The 22,795-nt window shown below is 47.1% G+C and overlaps 1 protein-coding gene across 1 annotated transcript in view; it reads right to left on the bottom strand.

The window, feature by feature from the left end:
- Positions 1 to 22,795, bottom strand: part of NSUN2 (NOP2/Sun RNA methyltransferase 2) — a 34,833-nt gene that overhangs the window by 10,098 nt on the left and 1,940 nt on the right. Inside the window, exons 3-15 of the mRNA XM_066579209.1 lie at positions 20,979 to 21,083; positions 18,313 to 18,418; positions 16,687 to 16,758; positions 16,454 to 16,538; positions 14,661 to 14,853; positions 10,672 to 10,746; positions 8,100 to 8,230; positions 6,142 to 6,215; positions 4,240 to 4,367; positions 3,699 to 3,795; positions 2,176 to 2,309; positions 1,278 to 1,370; positions 657 to 792 (exon numbers count right to left, since the gene is read on the bottom strand). Coding sequence (XP_066435306.1) covers positions 657 to 792; positions 1,278 to 1,370; positions 2,176 to 2,309; positions 3,699 to 3,795; positions 4,240 to 4,367; positions 6,142 to 6,215; positions 8,100 to 8,230; positions 10,672 to 10,746; positions 14,661 to 14,853; positions 16,454 to 16,538; positions 16,687 to 16,758; positions 18,313 to 18,418; positions 20,979 to 21,083 — 1,429 coding nt within the window. The remainder of the gene's footprint in view (positions 1 to 656; positions 793 to 1,277; positions 1,371 to 2,175; positions 2,310 to 3,698; positions 3,796 to 4,239; positions 4,368 to 6,141; positions 6,216 to 8,099; positions 8,231 to 10,671; positions 10,747 to 14,660; positions 14,854 to 16,453; positions 16,539 to 16,686; positions 16,759 to 18,312; positions 18,419 to 20,978; positions 21,084 to 22,795) is intronic.

The raw sequence follows: 22,795 nt of genomic DNA, 5'->3' as shown, positions 1-22,795 counted from the left end.
CTTTTAGAGAACAGGCAGTAAAGACGAAGCAACCACTTTAACCCCTTAAGGAATTGTACCCATGCGGTGGTTTTACTGACAGTTTTTCCCCTTCAGCTACATTTTTATTGCATTTTTTTCCGTGACATGTAGCGCTATTTTTTAATATATTTTTTTCACAGATTTTGTTTTTTTCAGTTTTAAGGGCGCCTTCAGATGGCCGTATATCAGCCGGGGCGCCAATATACGGCGTCCCTCTCTGCAGGGGGAGGAGGCTGGTAGAGCCGGGAGCAGCCTCCTTCCGATATACGGCCGTCTGAAGGCACCCTAAGGTTGTGTTAAGAATAAAAAGCTTACACTAAAATAAAGTATGGGAATGAATTCCTCATTTGGTTTCCAATGTCTTGATATATAACGTGTGTAGTTTTGGATTACAGGATGCAGACGGCGACAGTTTACTTTAGATTTCATTCTGTAGTTTTTTTAGTTATTTTTGTAAGTATTCTTTTTACCATCCATGTCCCCTGTGATGTCATAGGAGACCTCTGGGGGTCATTTACATTGTATTTCTATCAAATTAAAGCCCCAGGACCAAGCGCCGTATATTTACCATGCTTCGTCCTTAAGGGGTTAAAGATGGTGACAAGTCTCCACAGGGAAGAAGTATGAAAGAATACCTTCATCTTCTCACTGTTGTGAAGCAGCACGTTCCTCAGCTCCTTGGAGACCATGTAGAGTTGCTTCTTCTTCCCTTCTTGGGTACGAGTCAAGAGATTTTGCTGTGGAAAAGACGGATCTAGGGCATAAAATTTCCTGCCAATGAAAACGTAATTAGACTTCCCAAAAAATGTTGTGAAAGAGAGAGAATGCATCACAATTACAGATCTGCTCAAAGCCTGCAAAGATGTCCTCCGACCGCAGCCCGATGTGGCCACGGCGCCAAGGCGGGCACAGCAAGTAAGACTGTTGGGCAACAAACGTGTGGACTTCAATAGGCTACTTGTTGATGTATATGGATTAAAAACCAACATTGCCCGCGGCCCCCCGCTCTACAAGTGCCTGCAGACACGGCCGCGGTGGGCCCATACATTGTACTGAAAGCTCCAGAGACCTCCGATATGCCCAGTAGGTGTTTTGGAGCTTGCAGTACACCACGCTTTGTATGCGGCCTTCTTCGCCATGTGAGGGCCGAGTGCTGCGGCAAGGTTTTCACGCAGGAAGCGCGGCAGAACAGACCCCCCCATTTGTCCTCGTTTTTTTATATGATTCTGCTGCAAAAGCACAAAATAACGACTTACTGTATGATGGGGAATATCGGATCGTCCTTCGACAGAAAAACAAAAGGATCTTCCTTAAATCCAAATAACTTCATTTTCTTAGACGGTGGGGGCCTGCATACAGGAAAGCAGAACGGTGTGAGCGCAAATCGTGCGGTCAGCAACATTTTTTTATAAGTAGTATTTTTACAGTTTTTCAGCATTTGACATTTAAAATAAAAATCACAGAAGGCGCGATATTGTTAAAAAAAATTACCTGAAGGCGCTGCGGAATAAATGTGGGGGGGGGGGGCTATACAAATAAGCTTCTCTCCCCTTATAGAGGTTATCCCATCAAGATTATCACTTACACACAAGATAGGCGATTGATCACTGGGGGTCCGACCACCGACACCCCCAGGACACTTCTGGTCCGGAAGGTGAATGGAGAGGTGCTGGGCACGAGTGACCACCTTTCCATTCACTTCTATGGGACAAACACCTTGCTAAGCAGGATGCTCAGCTATCGCCATAGACTGTGCATAGCGCGGCGGCTACACATGCGCACTACCACTCCCCTCACCTGGTGGACTCGGAGGTGTGCTGTGCCCGTGATCCTTGGGGGTCCCAGCAGTCAGACCCCACAAATCAATCACTTAACATCTATCCGGGAGGCAATAAAATTATTTCATGGAATAACCTCTTTAATTTGATTCAGCTTGTACTGGACCGCAAAAACCCTAATACTATGGGAATCCGCGGCACAGTTCATACGGCATGACATAATTCTTGGAGGGACATCCGTCAGGCTGCTGCACGCCGGGGCTCGACCATGGACTAAACGGGCAGTGCCATGTTGGAAGAACCCAACAGGGATCCGGCGGTTCACATCCGGTGTCAGCAAGGCCTACGACTTACAGCGAGTGCCTTAATAACTCACCCGCACACGCTGTCCTTTTTAGTAGAATCATTCTCGCCACCGTGTGTAACCACTGCCGGCTCCTCGGAGGCGTCGGTGACATCTGCCGCAACTACCGGTACGGCTGGCACAATGGCAGGAGCTCTCCGCAGCGCCTGCAAGAAAGCAGCGCTGATCTCAGACTACAGCATTATAACAACACAAAGGAAGAAAGCATCACATCTTGTGGAGAGGAGAAGTAAATATCACAGGGCATTCAAGGATACATAAGTTATTCAGAGGGTCTTCAGAGACAATGGTGAATTACAGTAGGAAAGATGGGGGCGGCCGCTCTAACCTCCCGTGTTGTAACCCACCCAGTCCCGCTCTTAGAAGTCCTGTCGCTGGTAGAGGAAGGGGTTAGCGTGATTAATATACACATACAAGCTGCCCTCCGTTGCGCACTACCTTCCCAGTGTGGCGCCATCACTCCTCCCCAGGTCCAGTGCAATAGTCAGGAGCTAAAAGGGCCATGAGGAGTTCACTTGCCAAAATGCAAGTCAGTAGAGCCAGCTCTGTGCAGACACTGAACCAGCAGGAAATACTTGGAGATTCAACTTCTGAATCCTGCAGGCCGCGATGAAGATGAGCCAGAAGACCGGCTGTAACTCAGGACCATGTCACAATACGAATCAATGCATTTGCAAAGTTAGTCTTGACGTAGCTTCTGTTCTGAACAGGCTTTTGTAGTTTTTCTTTTCAAACCCCGAATTTGAAAACATAACTAAATTTCACCCAAAATTGCCATACTGTAAGCAACGGTGATAGTTTGGTAATTACATAGGTTTTACATTTACAAAGATATTAGCATTTCTCATTCAGCAGACTTTTAAGTGCGGCCTTATTGGTTGAAAGTTTCAAATCACTTTGTGACGACCCGACCATCAACCTCAGTACAAGACAGTCCCCAACCTGCCCCCCCTCCACACATCTGACCTACTCCCCAGTTACTCCTTTGCTCCTCACAGTCTCCAAGACGTCTCCCGTGTGTGCACCATGCTCTGAAACCCCTAATCAATTAGGCTCGCCCCACCTTCAAGGCAGTCAAAGTGAACCTGAAAACTCATCTCTTCAGAAAAGCCCATAACCTACACAACCCCGTGGCCGCTTTCAAGTTGACGTATTTGCGCACAAAATTTTGCATGCGCTATACACAGAAAATAGGGCATTTGTGCATGAAAAGAGCTTTTTAAACTCCTGAAACCAATGGGCCATCTCATTGGCGGAGGGCATCGGGACGGGTTATTTTGCATGTGCTTGCTCATGCAAAAAAAGTACAGCAAAAGTGCAGTTGTGCAAACAAATACGCAACACCCATTCCTCAAAAAACTGTTGCAAATGTGAATCCGGCCTTCTAGACAAACCTTGAGCAGGGCCGAGTTTAGAAAGCTTTAAAAGGTTCCATCTATCGCTTTTGCACAAATGGATTTGAAAAACACAAAGTTTCAGCTAAAGTTGACATAACTCTGAACATCGAGCTCCCCCGACATTCCAGTGCAGGTCACCTTGGGTTGTCTTCTGTTCCACGGCATCGGAGCCTTCTTTAGAAACACGGCTACAAAGAATCCACCGGTATTCTGATGATGGGGCAATATTCTTAAACTGAAACAGAAAAGGGAATTGGATGACGGAGTCCAAGACAGTTTCTCTATAGGTCATCTTAGACTTAGGAAAGTCCGATCAAACATCTGCCTCTTTAGTTGTGCCAAAACTCCAGCCCCCTGGTGAGCCCAAGATGGAAGAGTTTGATCTGTGGATCCCCAAGTCATTGGAAGCAGAACTAAGATACAAGAGGGGAGCGTTCTACCAGAGCTGAACCGTACGTCAGATTCTGTGGGTTAAAGCCGAAGCAAACTTACAACATCCTAGCCTCAAGGCAAATGAGCCATCTTCTAACGTCCGTTACTACATGATCCAACAAGTCACAGAACCAAGAACCGATCAGCATTCAACATCAACCAGCTATTAGAGCCAGAAACATGAGAGACCACCAATATTAATCTTATGAAGTTTACTTTTCTGCATAGTGCCATAGAAGCCGCCTACCAGCGCTGCAGGTTCATTTCCTTCATTTTCGCTTCATCTCGAGGAAACATTGTTGGTCGTATTTGAGTATGTCTACTTGTGGGCACATCTTCCCACTTGTCAAACCACTGGCCTTCTTTTGTCATTACCTGTTAAGAGAAAAGTTGTTTTACAATGCTGGCAACTGAAGTTTTCCTATTAGAATATACTTTGTAAAAAAAAAAAAAAAAGAAAAGGACAGCTTGTTGACCACTAGACGCCTCTACGACACAGAAGAGATGTCGCCCCGTTACCGGTTAGTCTGAGAGGAGCGCATTATTGGGATGTGAGAAGCTGGATGGTCGTATCCATAAATTGTCCCCCACCAGGTCGTTCTGTCCGGACGGTTAGGTGGTGTTGGGACCAGTGGATGTGTGAGGGCACACAAGGCGACCGGACTCAGGACGCCCCCTACAGACCACCAGTAGAGAGCAGCATCTGACCAGACTGTTAGGGGGTATTGGGACCGGTGGATGTATGGGGCCACACAAGGTGACCGGGCTCAGGACACCCCGACAGACCACCAGTAGAGAGGAGCGTCTGACCAGACTGTTAGGGGATGTTGGGTCCAGTGGATGTGTGAGGGCACACAAGGTGACCGGGCTCAGGACGCCCCCTACAGACCACCAGTAGAGAGGAGCGTCTGACCAGACTGTTAGGGGATGTTGGGTCCAGTGGATGTGTGGGGGCACACAAGGTGACCGGGCTCAGGGCCCCCGACAGACCACCAGTTGAGAGGAGCGTCTGACCAGACTGTTAGGAGGTGTTGGGACCAGTGGATGTGTAAGGGCAACTAGGCTCAGAAGGCGCTTGACAGACCACCAGTAGATGGGGATAGTCTGATCATTCACCACTAGAGGCTCTCAGGTCTGTCAGAACCATTTCCAGGCACTTGGCTGAAGGATATTTGCTTTCATGGTGCCCATTACATGTATTGCCTTTGACACCCACCTACTGTCTCCTTCGTTTGCAATGGTGTCACGAACAATAAGACGGGACAGCTACAGAGTGGAAACGAGTTGTCTTCAGTGACAAATCTACATTTACTTTGGGCCCCGACGACAGCCATGTTTGTCTGGAGAGCTACAGACAAGCACCTCAAACCAGCTTTTGCTGTGGAGCTGGCACACTGCCCCCTGCTGGTGTGAATGTCTGGGGATACATTGCATATGACAGTCGGTCCCCCCTAGTAGTGGTACGAGGGACAATGACAGCTCAGCGATATGTTTAGGACGTCCTGCAGCCACATGGGTTCCTCTCATGGCGGCTTCCAGCAGGATAATGCTTGGCTGCACACACAAGGGGGTCACAAATGTGCCCACAACATTGTCAGACCAGATTTATTGCCAACACATATGGGATCATGTGGGATGTCAAGGTCGACTACCTCTAGATTGTGCAAACTTATAGGCTAAGCAATATGCAGCTGGATACCATACGGGAGTTATATACCTCCATGCCCGGCCGTATCACATCTTACATCATAGCTAGACATGGCTCAACAGGGTACTAGAGCCTCCATGCCCGCCCGTATCACATCTTGTATCCAAGCTAGAGGCGGTACAGCAGGGTACTAGAGCCTCCATGCCCGCCCGTATCACATCTTGTATCCAAGCTAGAGGCGGTACAACAGGGTACTAGAGCCTCCATGCCCGCCCATATCACATCATGTATCCAAGCTAGAGGTGGTACAACAGGGTACTAGAGCCTCCATGCCTGCCCATATCACATCTTGAATCCAAGCCACAGGCGGTACAACAGGGTACTAGAGCCTCAATGCCCGTCCGTATCACATCTTGTATCCAAGCTAGAGGCAGTACAACAGGATACTAGAGCAATAGCAGCAGAATAGTGTGTTGTCCATATAAAGTTAAAAACACTTGCCTTCCAATGGATTATCCCAGGCATCCACTTTAAGCCAGGAAGCTCTGATGATACATCAACAAGCTCAAGAGATCCTAAAGAAAAGGAGAACGCCTTAAATTTTAACGCCTTATTTTTTCTAAAAAATATTATATATATATATATTACACACACACACACACACACACACACACACACACACACTTTATATTTTTTTTACGATATTAGACCAAGTCCCGCCTCAGCTGTGAGTGCCGCGTAGTACAGACCATGCTGAGCCTAGAGTGACTGATGTACCAGGAAGCCCTGACGACATGGAGGCTTCAGGTCACACAATTAACAGCATTTTGCATTGTCTTTTTTAAGCCAAAACTGGGAGTGCATCTTAAAGCACAGAAAACATTCCAGTGAAGCATTCAGACTTTTATCGTGTACTCCAAAATTGTGGCTTAACAAAGAGAAACACAAATGCAAAACTCAGATAAAATACACTAGGGGTCAATGAGATCCAACTGAAAAGATGGTCAAAAATGTTAATTGGGTGAGTGCTAAGCAACGCTACGATACATCCTATGGAATTAGCTAAAACTGCGTCTGCCTAGTCACTGGATGAACAAGGACGGCTTCATACGAGCACAGCGTATTTGTGGAATGAACGGGGGCTTTTTTTTGCGCGCATCGACGTATAATAAAAAAAAAAAAAAAAAAAAAAAAAGAGCACTGATGCTAAAAGCCATTGACATTGCTAATTAGTCTGCGTGCAAGAGGTGGTCTGCTACCTGCGCAATTATGCAGCCTTTTACGTATAGCGTATTGTGCGTGCATTTGCGCATACCCATTGACATCTAGAGGGCGTTTTGGTGCTCAAATGCGCTGGAAAAAAAACAAAAAACACGTGAATTTGTTGACGAGCCCATTGTAATCAATGGGTCCTATTCATATACAGCGGTGTGAAGCCGGCCTAAGAATGGATTACTATGGAGTGGCAAAACGCTCCACAGATCTAGTACAAGAGTACACCGCCCCTATCCTGTCCATACCAGATCAGGTTAAAATATGCTGACCGCTTCTCTAGCAATACTCATTACACGATACAGTCAGTGATAATGATCACTAGAGTCCTCATACCGAGGTGCTCTCCATAAGGGGAAACTATATCCTTCCTGACCCACGTCTATTAACCTCTCACTAGCCAAGCCAGAAACCTACAGCACACTGATGAGGGGCAATCACCCCGAAACAGCTGTCTTAATTCCCAGTCATTGTTACAAGGCTTGCTAAAAAGTCTAAGATTGACTTGCAAGAATGCTGCCTTCCAATAAGTGGCGCTGCAGAGGTATTGTTCCACCTTCACATTTGCATATTTCCCAGAGGATCATGGATGGCCTTATAAGTCTGCTCACTCTAGGTGCTCTCCCTAAGGAGAAACAATGCCCTTCCTGACATATCAGTAGAGAGTGTGCGATATATCTGTAATGGCTGGAGAAGCTTTCCAAAAAACATCGCTCACCGTCACCTAAATGATCAACAGAAAAAGTAATTTTGCCCACATCTAGACGGGCATTTCTCTGCCCACATTATGGACACCACACTCAAAACTGTTGCCTGTATGTAAAGTACTGAGTGGCATTTTGACTATGTGAAAGCGGCCTACTCTCAGAGTATATGGGTCCATGGGGGCAGAGTACAAAAACGTGGAGCATGCCCTGGCAACCGTAGCGTCCAACTACCCAATGCAGCAAACGCAGCATCGGCTCATCCAACATAGGAGGTCAACCAACGTAACCTAGGTCATAAGTGGGCTGTGGTAGCCCTATCAGACCCAATTAACACACAATATAGTGAAACACTAGACTGTCTACCGAGAAGCGTAACATCACAGCAGACGGATGAAGGCTATTCTCAGAACATTCTGACATTTCGTTCCCGGTCATTCGGATGGGTTACTTCTCTCTAAGACTGATAGTGTTTGGCCTTGCCTTCACTCTTCTCCAGCAGGGAGGCTATGACGGCTTCATCTTCAATGGGATTGAGCGAGCACGTTGAATACACCATCCTTCCCCCTTCCGCCAGCTGTTCCACACCACGGGTAGCAATCCTAATCTGTAACCTAGAAAAAGAAAAATGAAGGTTAACAACAACTTAAAGCAGATTTCAAAAGATTTCAGCAAAACACGACTGCAGGCTGCGAGTCTCATCTACCGACATCAACCGAATACATTAATAAATCAGCACTTCACATCAACAGAAGGGAATCAAAACCGGAACATTATCAATACAAAACAATCCTAATTATTTCTGGTGCAATTAGGGATCTCATTAATAGCTGGGGTGGTTTTGCCATACAGACGATATCATGGGCTATTAAAGATATGGATGACCTATCCTTAGCAGAAGTCAACTAGATCAGCTCAGTGGGGGGGGGGGGGGGGTGATCAGCTATCCGCAGTGGCCCTGTGGACTCACTCGAGAGCCGTAAGCCACTTCAGTGCATACCGGGCACAGCGCCTTACGGTTCAGAAATGGTCGACTCGAATTACTCAGAGTTCACTAATTACAAATCTATGAGTTATTTTATCCATGATAAAAGGTGTCAAAGTTAACCCTTTGCAATCCAGTTTTAGATTCAGGGTTTCCTAGGGGGCTCTCTCTTTCTGCCATTATACAATGGCACCATCTGCTGGCTAGAGCCAGTACTGCGGTATGTGACATGCTGGAAAGGCCCACAACAACAGAGCGGCCAGTAATCTACAGTAAGAATACCCTGCCGGACGTCTTCCGACATCAGAGCTGTGCAGCCTTCAATTAGAATGTCTGAAGACATCAGACAGTGGTTTGGAAAGGGTTCACCCCCTGATGATACAGAGTGTACATGTACACCCTCCAGTGGCGGGGTTGGTATTGACAGATATCGGGAGGTGATCCCGCTTCATACACTGTCAGTATCAAACATCTGTGACAGCGGACATCCGCCCGCAAGAGCTATGTTGATAGTGGCTGTAAACCCTCTAAATGCAGCTGTCAATTCTAACAGCTTGGTTGGTTTGCCAAATTTGGACAAAAAGTTTTAGGCTGGTCAGAATCAGATTTACACCGAACCTGAAATTCCCCAATCTCTCTAGACAGACAGTGTATACAGGGCCTTTAAGGCTGTTAAAACTGGTATGTAACAATATTAAGTCACTTGCATCCAACTACTTTTGAGCTGTTTAACCCTTTCCAATCCACTATCTGACATCTAAAGACATTCTGATTGAAGGCTGTACAGCTCCGATGTCGGAAGACGTCCAGCAGGGTATTCTTACTGTATATTACTGGCCACTCTGTTGTCAGGGGGCCTCTCCAGCATGTCCCATACCGCAGTACTGGCTCTAGCCAGCAGATGGCGCCATTGTATAATAGCAGAAAGAGAAAGACCCCTAGGAAACCCTGAATCCAAAATTGGATTGCAAAGGGTTAAAGTCAAAGCTAATGTCAAAGTTTCAGCAACGTATATGGGTATGGGTAAATGGAAGGTAACCGGTGGTAACTAACAGCTTGTTTTAATAAGCATTAAAATTTTGCTAGTACAGTGGGTTTTCAAAAAAAAAAAAAAAAAAAAAAAAAAAAACACAAAAAGAAGCAGCGCAGAAATTGACCATTTTTGGTGGCAGACGTCTGCCAGTGTTTATACAAAAATGGTCCAAATAAAAATGATCCTTTATGGGAGTAGCAATATGTTTTGCGCCTAGAAAGTGAATAGTAAGCAATGACTGTAACCCCTCTAAGGACTCCGCCTATTCTGGCCATAAGGACAACTATTGACATGGCCGTATACAGGCTTTTTTTGTGAGGCGACTATCTTTTCTATTGGTACCATTTTTTGGGTGCATATAATGTATTAAGGCTTTGAGAGCAGGGAGACAACACACATCAATTGCACCATTGTTTAATTTTATTTTTTACTGCGTCAATCATACAGCATAAAAAAAATAAATAAATCTCGTTATTGTATTGCACCAAATTATTTTGCAGCGCTTTCAGGTAATTTATTACCCCCCCAGTGAGGATAGAAGGTAGAGGCAACCTTGAGCCGGCTAATCAATGCGGGGATTGATCTGCTAACCTTCAGGTCGTGAGCGAGAGCTGAGGACCACATTTCTGCTGCCTTAACACCCTGCGCCACACGAGAGGATATGATGACAGAGGGATTACGCTCCCACTGAACTCTTTACATGCCGCGATCTACATAGATCGTGGCATGTAGGGGGCTTAACAGTGGTAGGGGTGGTGGGTGTGGGGGGATTGCCCCTCCCCGCCCCCATTGTATGGCAGTGGTTATTGTATTTACCTGTACCCACTGGCAGTCAATTCCTGGCGGTGGGGTGATGTGTGGAAGTCTTGGAGAAACAAGATTTCTCTTCTAATAGTCTGATACTGTGAAAGTGTATAGGGGCGAGGGGCAGATGGACAACCAGTACCGAGGTCATTCTCACACGGCACGATGTTCCATACAAGTACTCTGTAGAAGCGCCGTCCGGCCACCGCGCCCCTCCTGAAGGTCACACTTACCCATGCAGCTGCAAACTGTTCAGCGTTGTCCATTTTTTCCACACATCAATGTTTTTCCTCATCGTGCCATCGCCACTGTAACAAGAAAGGGCATCGAGGTCACAAGAGGAGAACGGCTGGCCGGCCGCAGAGTAGCCAGGCAGAACAAAGACCGAAATTTTATTATTTTTTTTAAATAAAATATTCCAACTAGCAGCAGCTTGTGGTGACCCAGCATCTCGTTAAGCCTCACGCACAGCGCTACATTACAGCGGCAGCCCGGTGTATAATTATGATTGAATACATACATTACAGGATTTGTGAAGCTTGAGAAGGAGTAATACAAGGACAACGGCGGCTGCACTGCAACGGGCCACTAGTGTGTAACGTTAGAAGAGCTAATGCAGACCCAGAAGGGAAGGAAGACCACCTACTGCTGCTACTATTTAAATCTACGGATCCCCTTGGGGAAGAAACACATTTTTTCCCCACTTAAAAACACATACACTTTGTAAATTAAAAAAAAAAAAAGTAAGAAATCCGCCCCCAGAAAAATGTATCGTTTTGCTGCAAAAGTCATCCTGCAGCTCCATCTCAGGCAGATCTGTAAATGATGAGAGTTGTGGTGATTAGATGGACGGTCTTGTCACCGGAGGCCCTAAAAGTGGTTCCCCCCTTGGCCTATAAGAGGCTCTCGGAGGCTCCTTGTGTGTAGTGACCTCTTCTCCCACTTGTAGAGCTTGTTGGCCACTAGACGCCTCTACGACACAGAGAAGAGATTTCAGCCCATTACCAGAGGGGGGCGCTTTATTGGGGTGTGAGAAGCTGGATGGTCGTATCGATGAATTGTTCCCCACCGGCCGTTCTGACCAGACTGTTAGGAGGTGTTAAGACCAGTGGATGGGGGCAAACAAGGCGACCGGGCTCAGGACGCCCCCTACAGACCACCAGTAGAGAGGAATGTCTGACCAGACTGTTAGGAGGTGTTGGGACCAGTGGATGGGGGCAAACAAGGTGACCGGACTCAGGACACCTCCTCCTACAGACCACCAGTAGAGAGGAGCGTCTGACCAGACTATTAGGAGGTGTTAGGACCAGTGGGTGTGTGAGGGCACACAAGGTGACCGGGCTCAGGACGCCCCCTACAGACCACCAGTAGAGAGGAGCGTCTGACAAGACTGTTAGGGAGTGTTGGGACCAGTGGGTGTGTGAGGGCACACAAGGTGACCGGGCTCAGGATGCCCCGACAGACCACCAGTAGAGAGGAGCGTCTGATTGCCCAACAAGCACGAGTGGCTCTGTTTAGTTGTCTGACATCCAGAGAGGGACGCCATCGTTACACCCCAGTGTCTGTCGGAGTCTTTTTGCAGCTGCTTGGCTGAAGGATATTTGGTTTCATGATGCCAATTATGTGCAGAGCCTTTGACACCCACAACTTCTAAGGGAGGGACTTTTAATTTTTTGTTTTGACAATGAGTATTTGAGGTTGACAATCATTTTTTTGCGAGTTTAACCCCTTCCCGCTCCAGGTCGTACATTTACTTCCTGGAGCGTCGGGGTACTCTATACTTTACCTCACTCTCCAAGGAGCCTGAAAACCCAGCTCTTCAGACAAGCCTACAACCTACAGTGACCCAGCAGGAGCACCTTCTACCCCCATATACTGTCTCCTTCCCTTGCATAGTGTAAGCCCTTCGTTTAGGCAGTCATTTAGTAGAAATTACTCCAGTCACGGTATACAGTATGGCCTGATGCCCACGGCTGGGTCGGATTCTGACTGCGGAATATCGCAGCGGAATCAGACACGGCGTCCCCCCAGAGACCCTATACTCACCTCACCAGATCTGTGGCAATGCAAATTCCCGTGATACTTCTGCTGCACTCACAACACGGAGTATCGGGATGGACGGCTTCCACTGACTGTAATGGAAGCCGCTGTGCATTTTTCCACACAAATTCGAACATGCTGCAATACTCCCCAGGGAAAGTGTGTGTGTGTGTGTGGGGGGGGGGGGGGGGGGCACAAAAAAAACCACCCGTTTTCCGCTTTACATGGCATGTCTATGGAGGGTTATTGCTGCAGAATTCGTGGCGGTACATCCATACACACATATACAAATCGCTCACCTCCAATCCTGAATTGAATAGAATATAAATCTATATTTTAAAAGCTGGAGTTGGTACATTTCCACCAAACTCCACCAAAATGGGACCGACTTCACAGCCCTGGCGGCTACACCCAGGGGTCAGGGCGGAAGCCGCTTCCCCACCCCGTAGTCGCTGGCACTTGTAACTACAGGAGTGGCTCCCATTGAATTCAATTACAGTTTTGCTTGCAGTTACAAGCACCGGCCACTACACAGGGATCAGAGCTGCTCCGATTACAGTACATCCCAGCACTGGCAACAGCTGCCCAATTAGAGGCTTGGCCGGAGTCTTGAATGGTAGGCCCCAGCCGATCAACTATTGATGACTTAACCCAGAGGAGAAGTTATCAGCAGCATTTTGGATCTCTTTAAAGTTTTCTGAGCATATGGCCCAAGGATATCCCATAGCTCAGTGTTCCCCAACTCCAGTCCTCAGGGACCCCCAACAGGTCATGTTTTCAGTATTTCCTCAGTATTGCACAGGTGATGTCATTATTGTCGGTGCCTCAGACATTGCCACAGGTGTTCTTACCATAGGATATCCTGAAAACATGACCTGTTGGTGGTCCCTGAGGACTGGAGTTGGGGGCCCCTGCCATAGAGCTCGTCCGTCCTACCAGCTATACCCCGTCAGGTACTGAACTAAATCAGTTTGTATGTAAGCAGTAGATAACAGACAAACATCTGATGTTGCGCCATACAGGCTATATGCAGAACGATAGTTCTAGGGAGAGTAAGACCGGAGCAAGGGACGCCGTAGAACAGACGTCAGCGCCAGTATAAGCACCTGGGTGAGCGCAGCATCCCCTAATGAACGTGACGAGAAAGTAATCTTACGGTAAGTTATACCAAAAACCTGTTTTCTCATCCATATCACTGGGGGACACAGCAAGACCGTGGGAGGCTCTAGAGCAGTACCCAGAAGGGAGGGGCCAGAAAAAAAAATAGACACTAGCCTGCTGCCAGAGGGCGCTAATAAGCACAGACTGCATCGCGGATAGCCATTAATGCTCGCTATCCCTTGTTAGACAAAGATAAGGCTGAAAGCGTTCCTGGCGTTCTAGGAAAGAAACAATTGCCGATGGAGAATTACAAGTGTTGTTCTAGGTCAAGGGAGTACGACTCGATCCCTACAGGAGTAAGGAACAGGCGAGAAAAGCCAAGAGGAAAGCACTGTGTGTTACTGCTAAAAGCAGGCAAACTACTAACCTGTGGGAACCTGACGCCCGGAATACCTGGGCTGTTCTAGAGAGGACGCAGACCCTCCATCCGTCCGCTGTCGGAGCTAAGGCTAAGAGGAACGTAACCTGGGATTAATCTCAGCACAAGTGGAATATAGCAGAGGGCCAATTATGGAGGAGCGATGACCGCAAATAAAAAGATAATTCAAAGGTAGGATACTTGAGAAGACTGTCCGGGACGCCGAGAGCCGGGATGCTGTGAACCTTGCCGGGGAACATTGAGGTTCAAAATGCTACTGAAAAACACTTAACATGTCTGCCTCCTGCAGACACTAAGCTAAAAACTGATTTAGTTCACTGCCTGAGGGGGTATAGCTGGTAGGAGGGACAAAGTTTTTTTGTGTCGCCTCTTAGTGGCATCAGCTATACCCAAGGTCTTGCTGTGTCCGCCAACCATACGGGCGAGAAATATAGAGGTTTCCCAATGTAATTAAATTAGGGAGTCTTCATACCTCCAAACAATTTCTTACCTGAGCCATAGAGAATGTGTAAAGCCACTTTTCTATTGTTGCAAGGAAGGCAGCTAGACAAGCGAATAGTTTTGTTTTATTCACATCTCCATCATATATGTATAGGTTTCCATCCAAAACCATTAACCTTACAGAGAGAAGACCCCACATACCTGCATGGCACGTCACACAATATTCGGTCATAGAACAAGACTTCTTGCACGCCATCGTTTTCCACCAAGAGTCGGGGAATGCTGGAGGCGTCGTGATTCACCACCATGACACAAGGACTATTCAGTCTCTTAGCTTGATGGACCAACAGGTAACACCGCTTGTTGTCTACATCGTTAGCAATGACAAACCCCTCTAAAAGAGCAGAAAAACAGCAACACTTTAATATTGGGCGTACTTAAGGGGAACCGGACACTTTTAAACGAACTGGCATCCAGATAGCAAAATCCATCACCTCTATTGAAAATTCATTAAAACATAAGTCAGACCAATGGGAAAAAAAATGGTTTCATGCCCATAGGCTGCCAGTATCCCCAACCAAGCACTCTTTGGAACGGAGCTTTCAGTGATCTCCAGTCTCGAGGCTCCTTGAAACATGGTTTTATGTAAGGGTTGTACCGCAATCAACTTTTACCACCACCCATATCACTGAAGACCCCCACCAGCCCTGAAAACGTGGGTTCCGCACCAGGTCTCCTCCTAACCACATGCCCCGCGACGAGGAGCACTTTGTACAAAGAGGCGGTCGGGCATGCGAGGTGCTGCACCATTCATCTTCAATGGCCGAAGGTAGCCGAGCGCTTGTACTCAGCCACGTCTGTCAGTCCCATTGGAGTGAGTCAAGTGGCAATGCCTATGTGTGACCACCACTCCAATCATGTCACCACAGTAGAGTGAAGCGAGCCTGAAGTGAGAAGGAGGGGTCATGGAGCCCCCAGTCTCAGGATCATGGGGGGGGGGGGTTCACTGGCAAGATCCTCCCCTACCTTAGGGATAGGCGATAAAGGGGGTTGTACCACAATGGACTTACAGCAAGTTCTTAGAAAGCTTAACTTAGAGAAGGGTGTAACTCTTGATGTCCAGTGATGTTGGGGCACACCAGGTCTGTCGTGACGTCATCCTTTTAAACTACAATTATCCCCATTTCTGGACTTTTTAATGTTTATTGGTTCTCATCACCAACCAGTGATTCTCTGATCATCATAAATACATACAACCCTGTTAGACAGTCACTGGTGGACAACAATCCCTCCAGCTCACGAATGACCAACGACTCCGGATCCGAAAGATGAAGTTAGAAACGCAGCGTCTTATGTGCTCTTTGGATCTTTTCCCATCTCACACGCCTATTACCAATGGCCGTTATACTCTCTACAAGGACATTAGCAGTGATGCTGATCAGAGGTCTGCCCACGTCCCTTCCCGTCTCCTACAATGAGCTCCCGCATACCCAGAGGCGAACTGCAGCACCCCAACATACATGTACAGGGGGTGTTAATGCAGAGGGATTCTGTACATAACCTGGTCTGCTCAACTCAATAGAAATGTTTAACCCTTTCCAATCCAATTTGTATCCTGGTTTTCCTAGGGGGCTTACTATTTTTCTGCCATTATACAACAGCACTATCTGCTGGCTAAAGCCAGTACTGCATGAGGTGACACGGTGGAAAGGCTCCGACAGCAGAGAGGCTGGCAATATACAGTAAGAGAACCCCGACAGGCGTCTTCCAAAATTGGAGCTGTACAGCCTTAAGTCATAATGTCTTCAGACGTCGGACAGTGGATTGGAAAGGGTTAACCTATTCACTCTTAAGTGGAAATCTGCAGGCTTTAGAGTTAGTAAAATAAGGGGTTTGTTTAGATCACTATTTTTAGGTTTAGTTTCGATGACATTTCCTTTAAAACAAGAAGGCAGAGTGAAGACGACAAGGGGAGGCGAGCGGGCCGGACCTACCGGGGAACGGGATGTCCATGTCCGCATGCAGCATCTCAATCAGCTGCTTAGTTTTCGATCCCGGGGCGGCACACATATCCAGGATCTAGGCACGGAAAACCATCATTAGGACCAACATCATGCGACGCTAAAACTACCGCAGAACACGATGCAAGAGGAGGCCGTCACAACACTCCCAAAAGAGCAGAAAAGCTCTTTAAGAGTCTCTACCAGATTATTGGGCTGCCTCTCACCTTATGATGCGGCTGCACGTTTAGGAGGACCGGAGGAATCATACTGACCGCCTCCTGACGACTAATATTGCCCTGAAAACAAAAAGGGAGATGGAAATTACCCTTTAAGACAAACGTGATTACATCTTCCATCCAACTCTCACAAAGTAACCATTTGTAGTAGAGTATATGTGTGAACACTGTACATCACTTCACATGTCCAAGAGAGAAAAGGGGTATAAAGAGAAGAAAGGGGGGGGGGGGGGGGTGATACTTTTTCCTTCTTTTCTTTACTGGCCCAGTTTAGCTCTCAACCTGCCTCCACCATTTCTCCAAATGTGCCAATTCTCCGTATGTTCAACATGTTATCATGCGACGGTGGGCGTCACTACTAAAGAAAGGGCGGCGGTGGCTCGTAACCCTGTTGCATGAGCTGTGACAGCGCGGTCCTGACCATGTTTATAGGACGTCACTGCGGTTTGCATGGTTTGGGGGCAGTGTATGATCTGCTGCGATTGAAGACGATGGTTCTCGCACAGCCACTGGACGGTGCATTCGTGGTGGCCCGTCTCGTCTTGTGTCAGCAGTATGAGAGCAGACAGCGAAGCGCCGGCACCGATCACCTACGAGCAAAGTGTTCAGCACGGGGCGCTTTACTGCTCTCTATTGCATACCAGTCATACATACAATGCATGGTGGTAGAATAAAGCTGCGGCGACCGGAGTGCGTCCTGTATACTGCGGGTGTGCAATAATGGGATGGAGCAGTAACACTGCCAAGAACGCCTTCAAGTCACAAGCGCCGGCCACATGTTCCCTCTTTGTATGGGTCTGGTTTAGTATATAAATGTGTATATTTTAGAGACACATTCTATCCATCTATATCATGTGGGGTATTTGGTTAGCCGGCCCGATATTGGCATTTGTATGATTATGATTTATGCTGTGTGTTGTAGGGATGCTGTAAAAGTTGTACCAATGTAAAGCCACAAACCAGGGAGTAAATGTGGTAGGAGGTGAATAGAGGACCAACGGACGATAATGAGGAAAAAGCGAAGTTCGCTTGGAAATGCGTCTGGATGAGAGATTTTAACAGTGGAGCGAAAATTGATGCTATGGGAAATCCACACCAATTCCGCTACTTGTGAACGCACCCTAAGGGGTATTCCGGTTATGCAAAGTTGCGGTCAAATTAATGCTAATCAAATATTATAGTTTGCAGTACATTTTGTCTGTCGCTCTCCAATTATCCCCTTCTACTCGCACTTCAAGTGTTTATTGTCATGCTGCCCTGGATACATCCTGTAGGCCAGCCTCCATTGCAATGGGAGTGAGGGAAATCTGGGCAGTTCATTGAAAGTGAAGCGCTGACCATACATTCAGTGACAGGACAGTGGTGCACAGACGTTCCATTCTCTAGATCAGCGGGGGTTTGCACAGCGAGCCCCCTACCGACGTTATTCTGCTAAAACCCCTTTAAAGGGGTTTAAAAAGAAGAAAAAAAAAATACAGCCCTCAATAAGCCAAAAAGGGGGGAAAAAAAACGAAAAGCTATTGGAAGGATGAGGGGGTGGGGAACAAATAAAAACCGCAACAGAAAATCTTTGATCTTTAAAAGTACATTAAACATTTTCTGAAACTTTCTTACCGACTCAGACTCACTAATAAGAAACTGATGAAACTTCTCTAGTTCAGGGGACTTGCGAATTATCTTTCTGCTCAAGTTGGTGTGCCAGGCCAGCTCATCGGGGTACCTGTGCGGAGGAAAGGAAGAACTTTGTGTTTAGCCACTTCATACCTTTTAGTCTGATCCATAGGAGACATTGCAGCACCATGTTGGGGAGGGGGGGGGGGGGTGTCACAAAGGCAAGTAAATAGCATAAAATATGCATTAATTGATCAACTCCACACTTTGTCTAATTCATAAGTCAACCCCAAGGACATGGAGAAAGTCTACCTCCCAGGATCTGCTCCCGGCACATAAAAAAAGCCGACTTCACACTGAAAAGAGTTGTTCACTCAACAGCCGTCCCATACAGTCACCCCCATTCATACATCCCCAGCCGTCCCATACAGTCACCCCCATTCATACATCCCCAGCCGTCCCATACAGTCCCCCCCATTCGTACATCCCCAGCCGTCCCATACAGTCCCCCCCATTCGTACATCCCCAGCCGTCCCATACAGTCCCCCCCATTCGTACATCCCCAGCCGTCCCATACAGTCCCCCCCATTCGTACATCCCCAGCCTTCCCATACAGTCCCCCCCATTCATACATCCCCAGCCGTCCCATACAGTCCCCCCCATTCATACATCCCCAGCCGTCCCATACAGTCCCCCCCATTCATACATCCCCAGCCGTCCCATACAGTCACCCCCATTCATACATCCCCAGCCGTCCCATACAGTCACCCCCATTCATACATCCCCAGCCGTCCCATACAGTCACCCCCATTCATACATCCCCAGCCGTCCCATACAGTCACCCCCATTCATATATCCACAAGTACTGAATGCAATCTAACACTCTCCATCTTTTTCCCAATGGCAGATATCCGGCCAACAGTTTGGCTATTTACCACAAGGTCAGTCGGTCCCCACAAGGTTTATGTAATGTGTTTAACGACCAGCCAATATCAGGCAACAGGACCGACTCAGGGGGGATTTTTTGCCACTTCAGCATGCTAGCAAATTATGCCCCAACAGGCCTTATGACAATCTTAAATAAGGCGAGCCCCGACACATCCACCGAGGGTTACAGTAACTCTACAGGCAGCTCTCACGGGGCACCACAGCCACTTACATCATTGTTTTTTTTCCAATTAGCGCCTCTCAACAAAGAGCCTAACGCGAACCTGTGAGGTCCCCTAAACCGCCAGGCTGTGGGCAACACGGTATAGCGGTACACAGATTTCAGTGGTCTCACACTTCTACCGGAAGGTTTAACACATCTGACTTCTAAAACTCTGCAGAGCTGGACTGGAGCAGAGTCCAATGAGGCTCATGAATATTCATATCTGAACACTTCCCCCTCCAGATGCCGATTGGCACGTCCTTCTGGGCACACAGAGACCTGACAATCAGCATCTGGATGGGCGAAGGTTAACAGTGAACAGACCCCCAACGGATCACATACTGGTTGTGTATCCTAGAGATATAAAATATCAGTAAAAGGCGTTTTCCAATTTTAGGTACAGGGTGATTACATTGAAAGTATCCCTATTTAGGGAGACCCAGACTTGTTAATAATACTATCTAGAGGAGTATGCTGAAGCAATCCATGGGAGAATAAAAATAAATAAAAAAACTGAAAATGGGTGGAGACAATCATCTTGGATTCAGCTCAAGAAACTTCAAGGAAAAGAGAGTCATGGGATACAGGATAGGTGGTCATTTTTTTCACTAAGGCAACCATTTTTGAGTTATAATCGATGTCATGTTGAGTATTAATAAAGTTATGTTGTATGGAAAACACTAATCACACGTCTTTTCAAGTACCAGAAGACGCAGTCAACAATCTGGGAAAGACTTGAGATCATCCTGAAGGTCGCTAGCAGAAGTTCACGAGGTGGCCAAGACTTACAATCAAGAACACCCAGGAAGACGCCAGTGAGGGCGCAAACTATCAGGAGACTGGTCCGGGAGTTCAGGGGAACTGAAGTGTCCAGGACACACCAAGAACTGGTTTTGACAGCTGTGCTGTTTTCAAGAAGAGTCCACATTAGGAGACTTGCACTGGAGCAACCAAGTGCCAAAAGGATCCACAAGACACTAGCGGCCTCATAGAAACTGCAGCAACATTGGAAGTGTATGAAGATGACTGACAGACGCTTGGACCCGTCAGTGGGCATTACAAGTGTTCAACAAGATGCACCATTCACAAGCTCCAGCTTTCTTGACGAGGCTCTCAATTCTGTCCTGATTGTTACCTCACCTCCTGGTACTTGAAGACATGTTAATAGTGGTTTCCATACCACAAAGCTCAACATACGTCGTCAGCCAGAACTCGAAGATGGTTACAGGTACTGAACAAAACGGACGGCACTAATCAGTTCTACCCTTAAACCATGTATCCCATAACCCCCCACTTCTATTGACATTTCTTGGTCTGAAGGCAAGATTGCTGCTACCAGCCATTTTGAACTTTCCTCCCCCACATGGATCCCTTCTGTATATCTTGGAGAGTATGAGCACCAGGTTTGCTTTAATTACCCCCACTAGATCTTCCTCTTGGCACGTCTTAGTGCGGATACTTGACTTCTGATCACCCACTACGTCAAAAATTTAAAAATTCCACTACAAAAATGTCTTACCAGTGAAGCGGTTGAGGAGCTTCTATCTTTTCGCCATCCACCTCTATATTCTGTAGCTCCTTGAAGTATTTCTCCTTCAGACAATGCAGGATTTCTTTTGCGTGACTAACAAAAAACAAGTGCAGATTTCAAAAAGGAAATATATATTAAAAAAACTAAAAAAAACACTAACGTTAAAAAAATGTACATCTCTTTTCATTCCATAAGGAAACAACTACATCATTCTAAAGAGGATGAATATACTTGTGAGAATATGCCTGTAGAGAAAAGAGGGGGAAAAAAAGGAAAAAAAAAAAGGAAAAACAACCCCCCACTACCCCCTAAAAAAAGAAAAAAAAGACAAACTTTTATTTAAATAACTGCACTTTAATTTTTTATTTTTTTAGTGTGCAGAATCGGTGCTAAGCATTTTTTTTCAATATGTTTTGCCTCTTCGGTACATTAGACCTCTAATCCGCTATACAGCTAGGAGAAGACTGTGCTGAGAAATCCATCTTCAGCTAACTGCACAGGACGCTCCGGCCTGCACTGCACGGTTATCTCTAGTGCCGCCGCAGCAGCTTACATAGTACAGTATAATAAAATGTCTGACACAAACACACAAACACACACACACACACACACACACACACACACACAATCGTGTCCACGTCTCTGACCGCTTCCGGCACAGTGCAGGGAACTTGCCATCCTGCGCTACAGACAGCTTCTCTTAGCGTGCCCATCCTCCGCCAGACCCCACGCGCTTTAAGGTCTCAATGCACCAAGACCCTGACAGCGCATGGAGTACGGCAGAGAATGTGCATGTTGTGAAGAGAACGCATGTGGGGGAAACCTGCAAGTTAATAAAGCACAAGGCAGACATTTTATTACGTGTTCCATGTAAGCTTCTGCACCTGCAGTAGAGGTAAGCGTGCCGACGCAGCCCGAGCTCCGTGTTCAGCTATGCGGTTTCTAAGTAATGTCTTCTAGCTGACTGGGGGAGGTGGGGGGGGGGGGGGTTTCTACAAAAAAAAAACGTACAGGATAGACTAATAAAACACATTGCAAAAAAGCTTCTAAGTCAGATTCAGAGGCAGTCAACCCGACACCCCATGGCCGGCTCTCGGTGTGATCCAGGAAATGTTTCCCCAGCTATATATTCTGGACTGAAGACTAATACATTGTAACAAAACACCAGAGGTTGCTGTGGGTGCCGCACTCATCTTACTGATCAGTACAGAAGATCCACAGTCATCCACCTTCTGCTTCTATGGTCTCCATGAGGACGGCGCACGGTCTGCCGGGACATCATAGCTTTCACCCTTAACCCAATAAGGGCCAAGCGCCGTAAACACACCCTGCTGCACTCTACAGGAGCGGGCCAGGATAGTTGAGGACCCGAAGGAGAAGGCAGAAGAGGTTGGAGAGCAAGTATAACCAAAAAGATGACAGGGCAAAGAGCTAGTCACGTACACCATGGGCAACTTCCCTTACTCACATAAGGCCGGCTGTACTGGGCAAATTTGAACTGTGGAATCCGGAGCGGGCGCCCCACTTCGGATTCCAAAGCAAATACTGCCCATAGCATGCAATGCAAGAGTGGTTCTTCATGCATACGAGCGGAAAACAATTACGGTTTCCGCTTGCAGATAAAAAACTAGCATGCTCCATTTTCCTCCAGATTCTGCACGGACGATTTCCATTGAAGGCAATGCAAGCTGACCAAACCGCGGCCCGTCCGAAATTGACAATGCAGACGGGTAGCGGATGTCGCTGGAAAAACAGGAGTTTAAAAAAAAAATCTATACTGCGCATGTCCGACTGCGAGCTGAGCG

The sequence above is a fragment of the Eleutherodactylus coqui genome, chromosome 9, assembly GCF_035609145.1.
Source record: "Eleutherodactylus coqui strain aEleCoq1 chromosome 9, aEleCoq1.hap1, whole genome shotgun sequence".
Taxonomy (NCBI): domain Eukaryota; kingdom Metazoa; phylum Chordata; class Amphibia; order Anura; family Eleutherodactylidae; genus Eleutherodactylus; species Eleutherodactylus coqui.
Note: the sequence above shows the minus strand (reverse complement) of the source record. Positions and strands in the feature narration are given on the sequence as shown.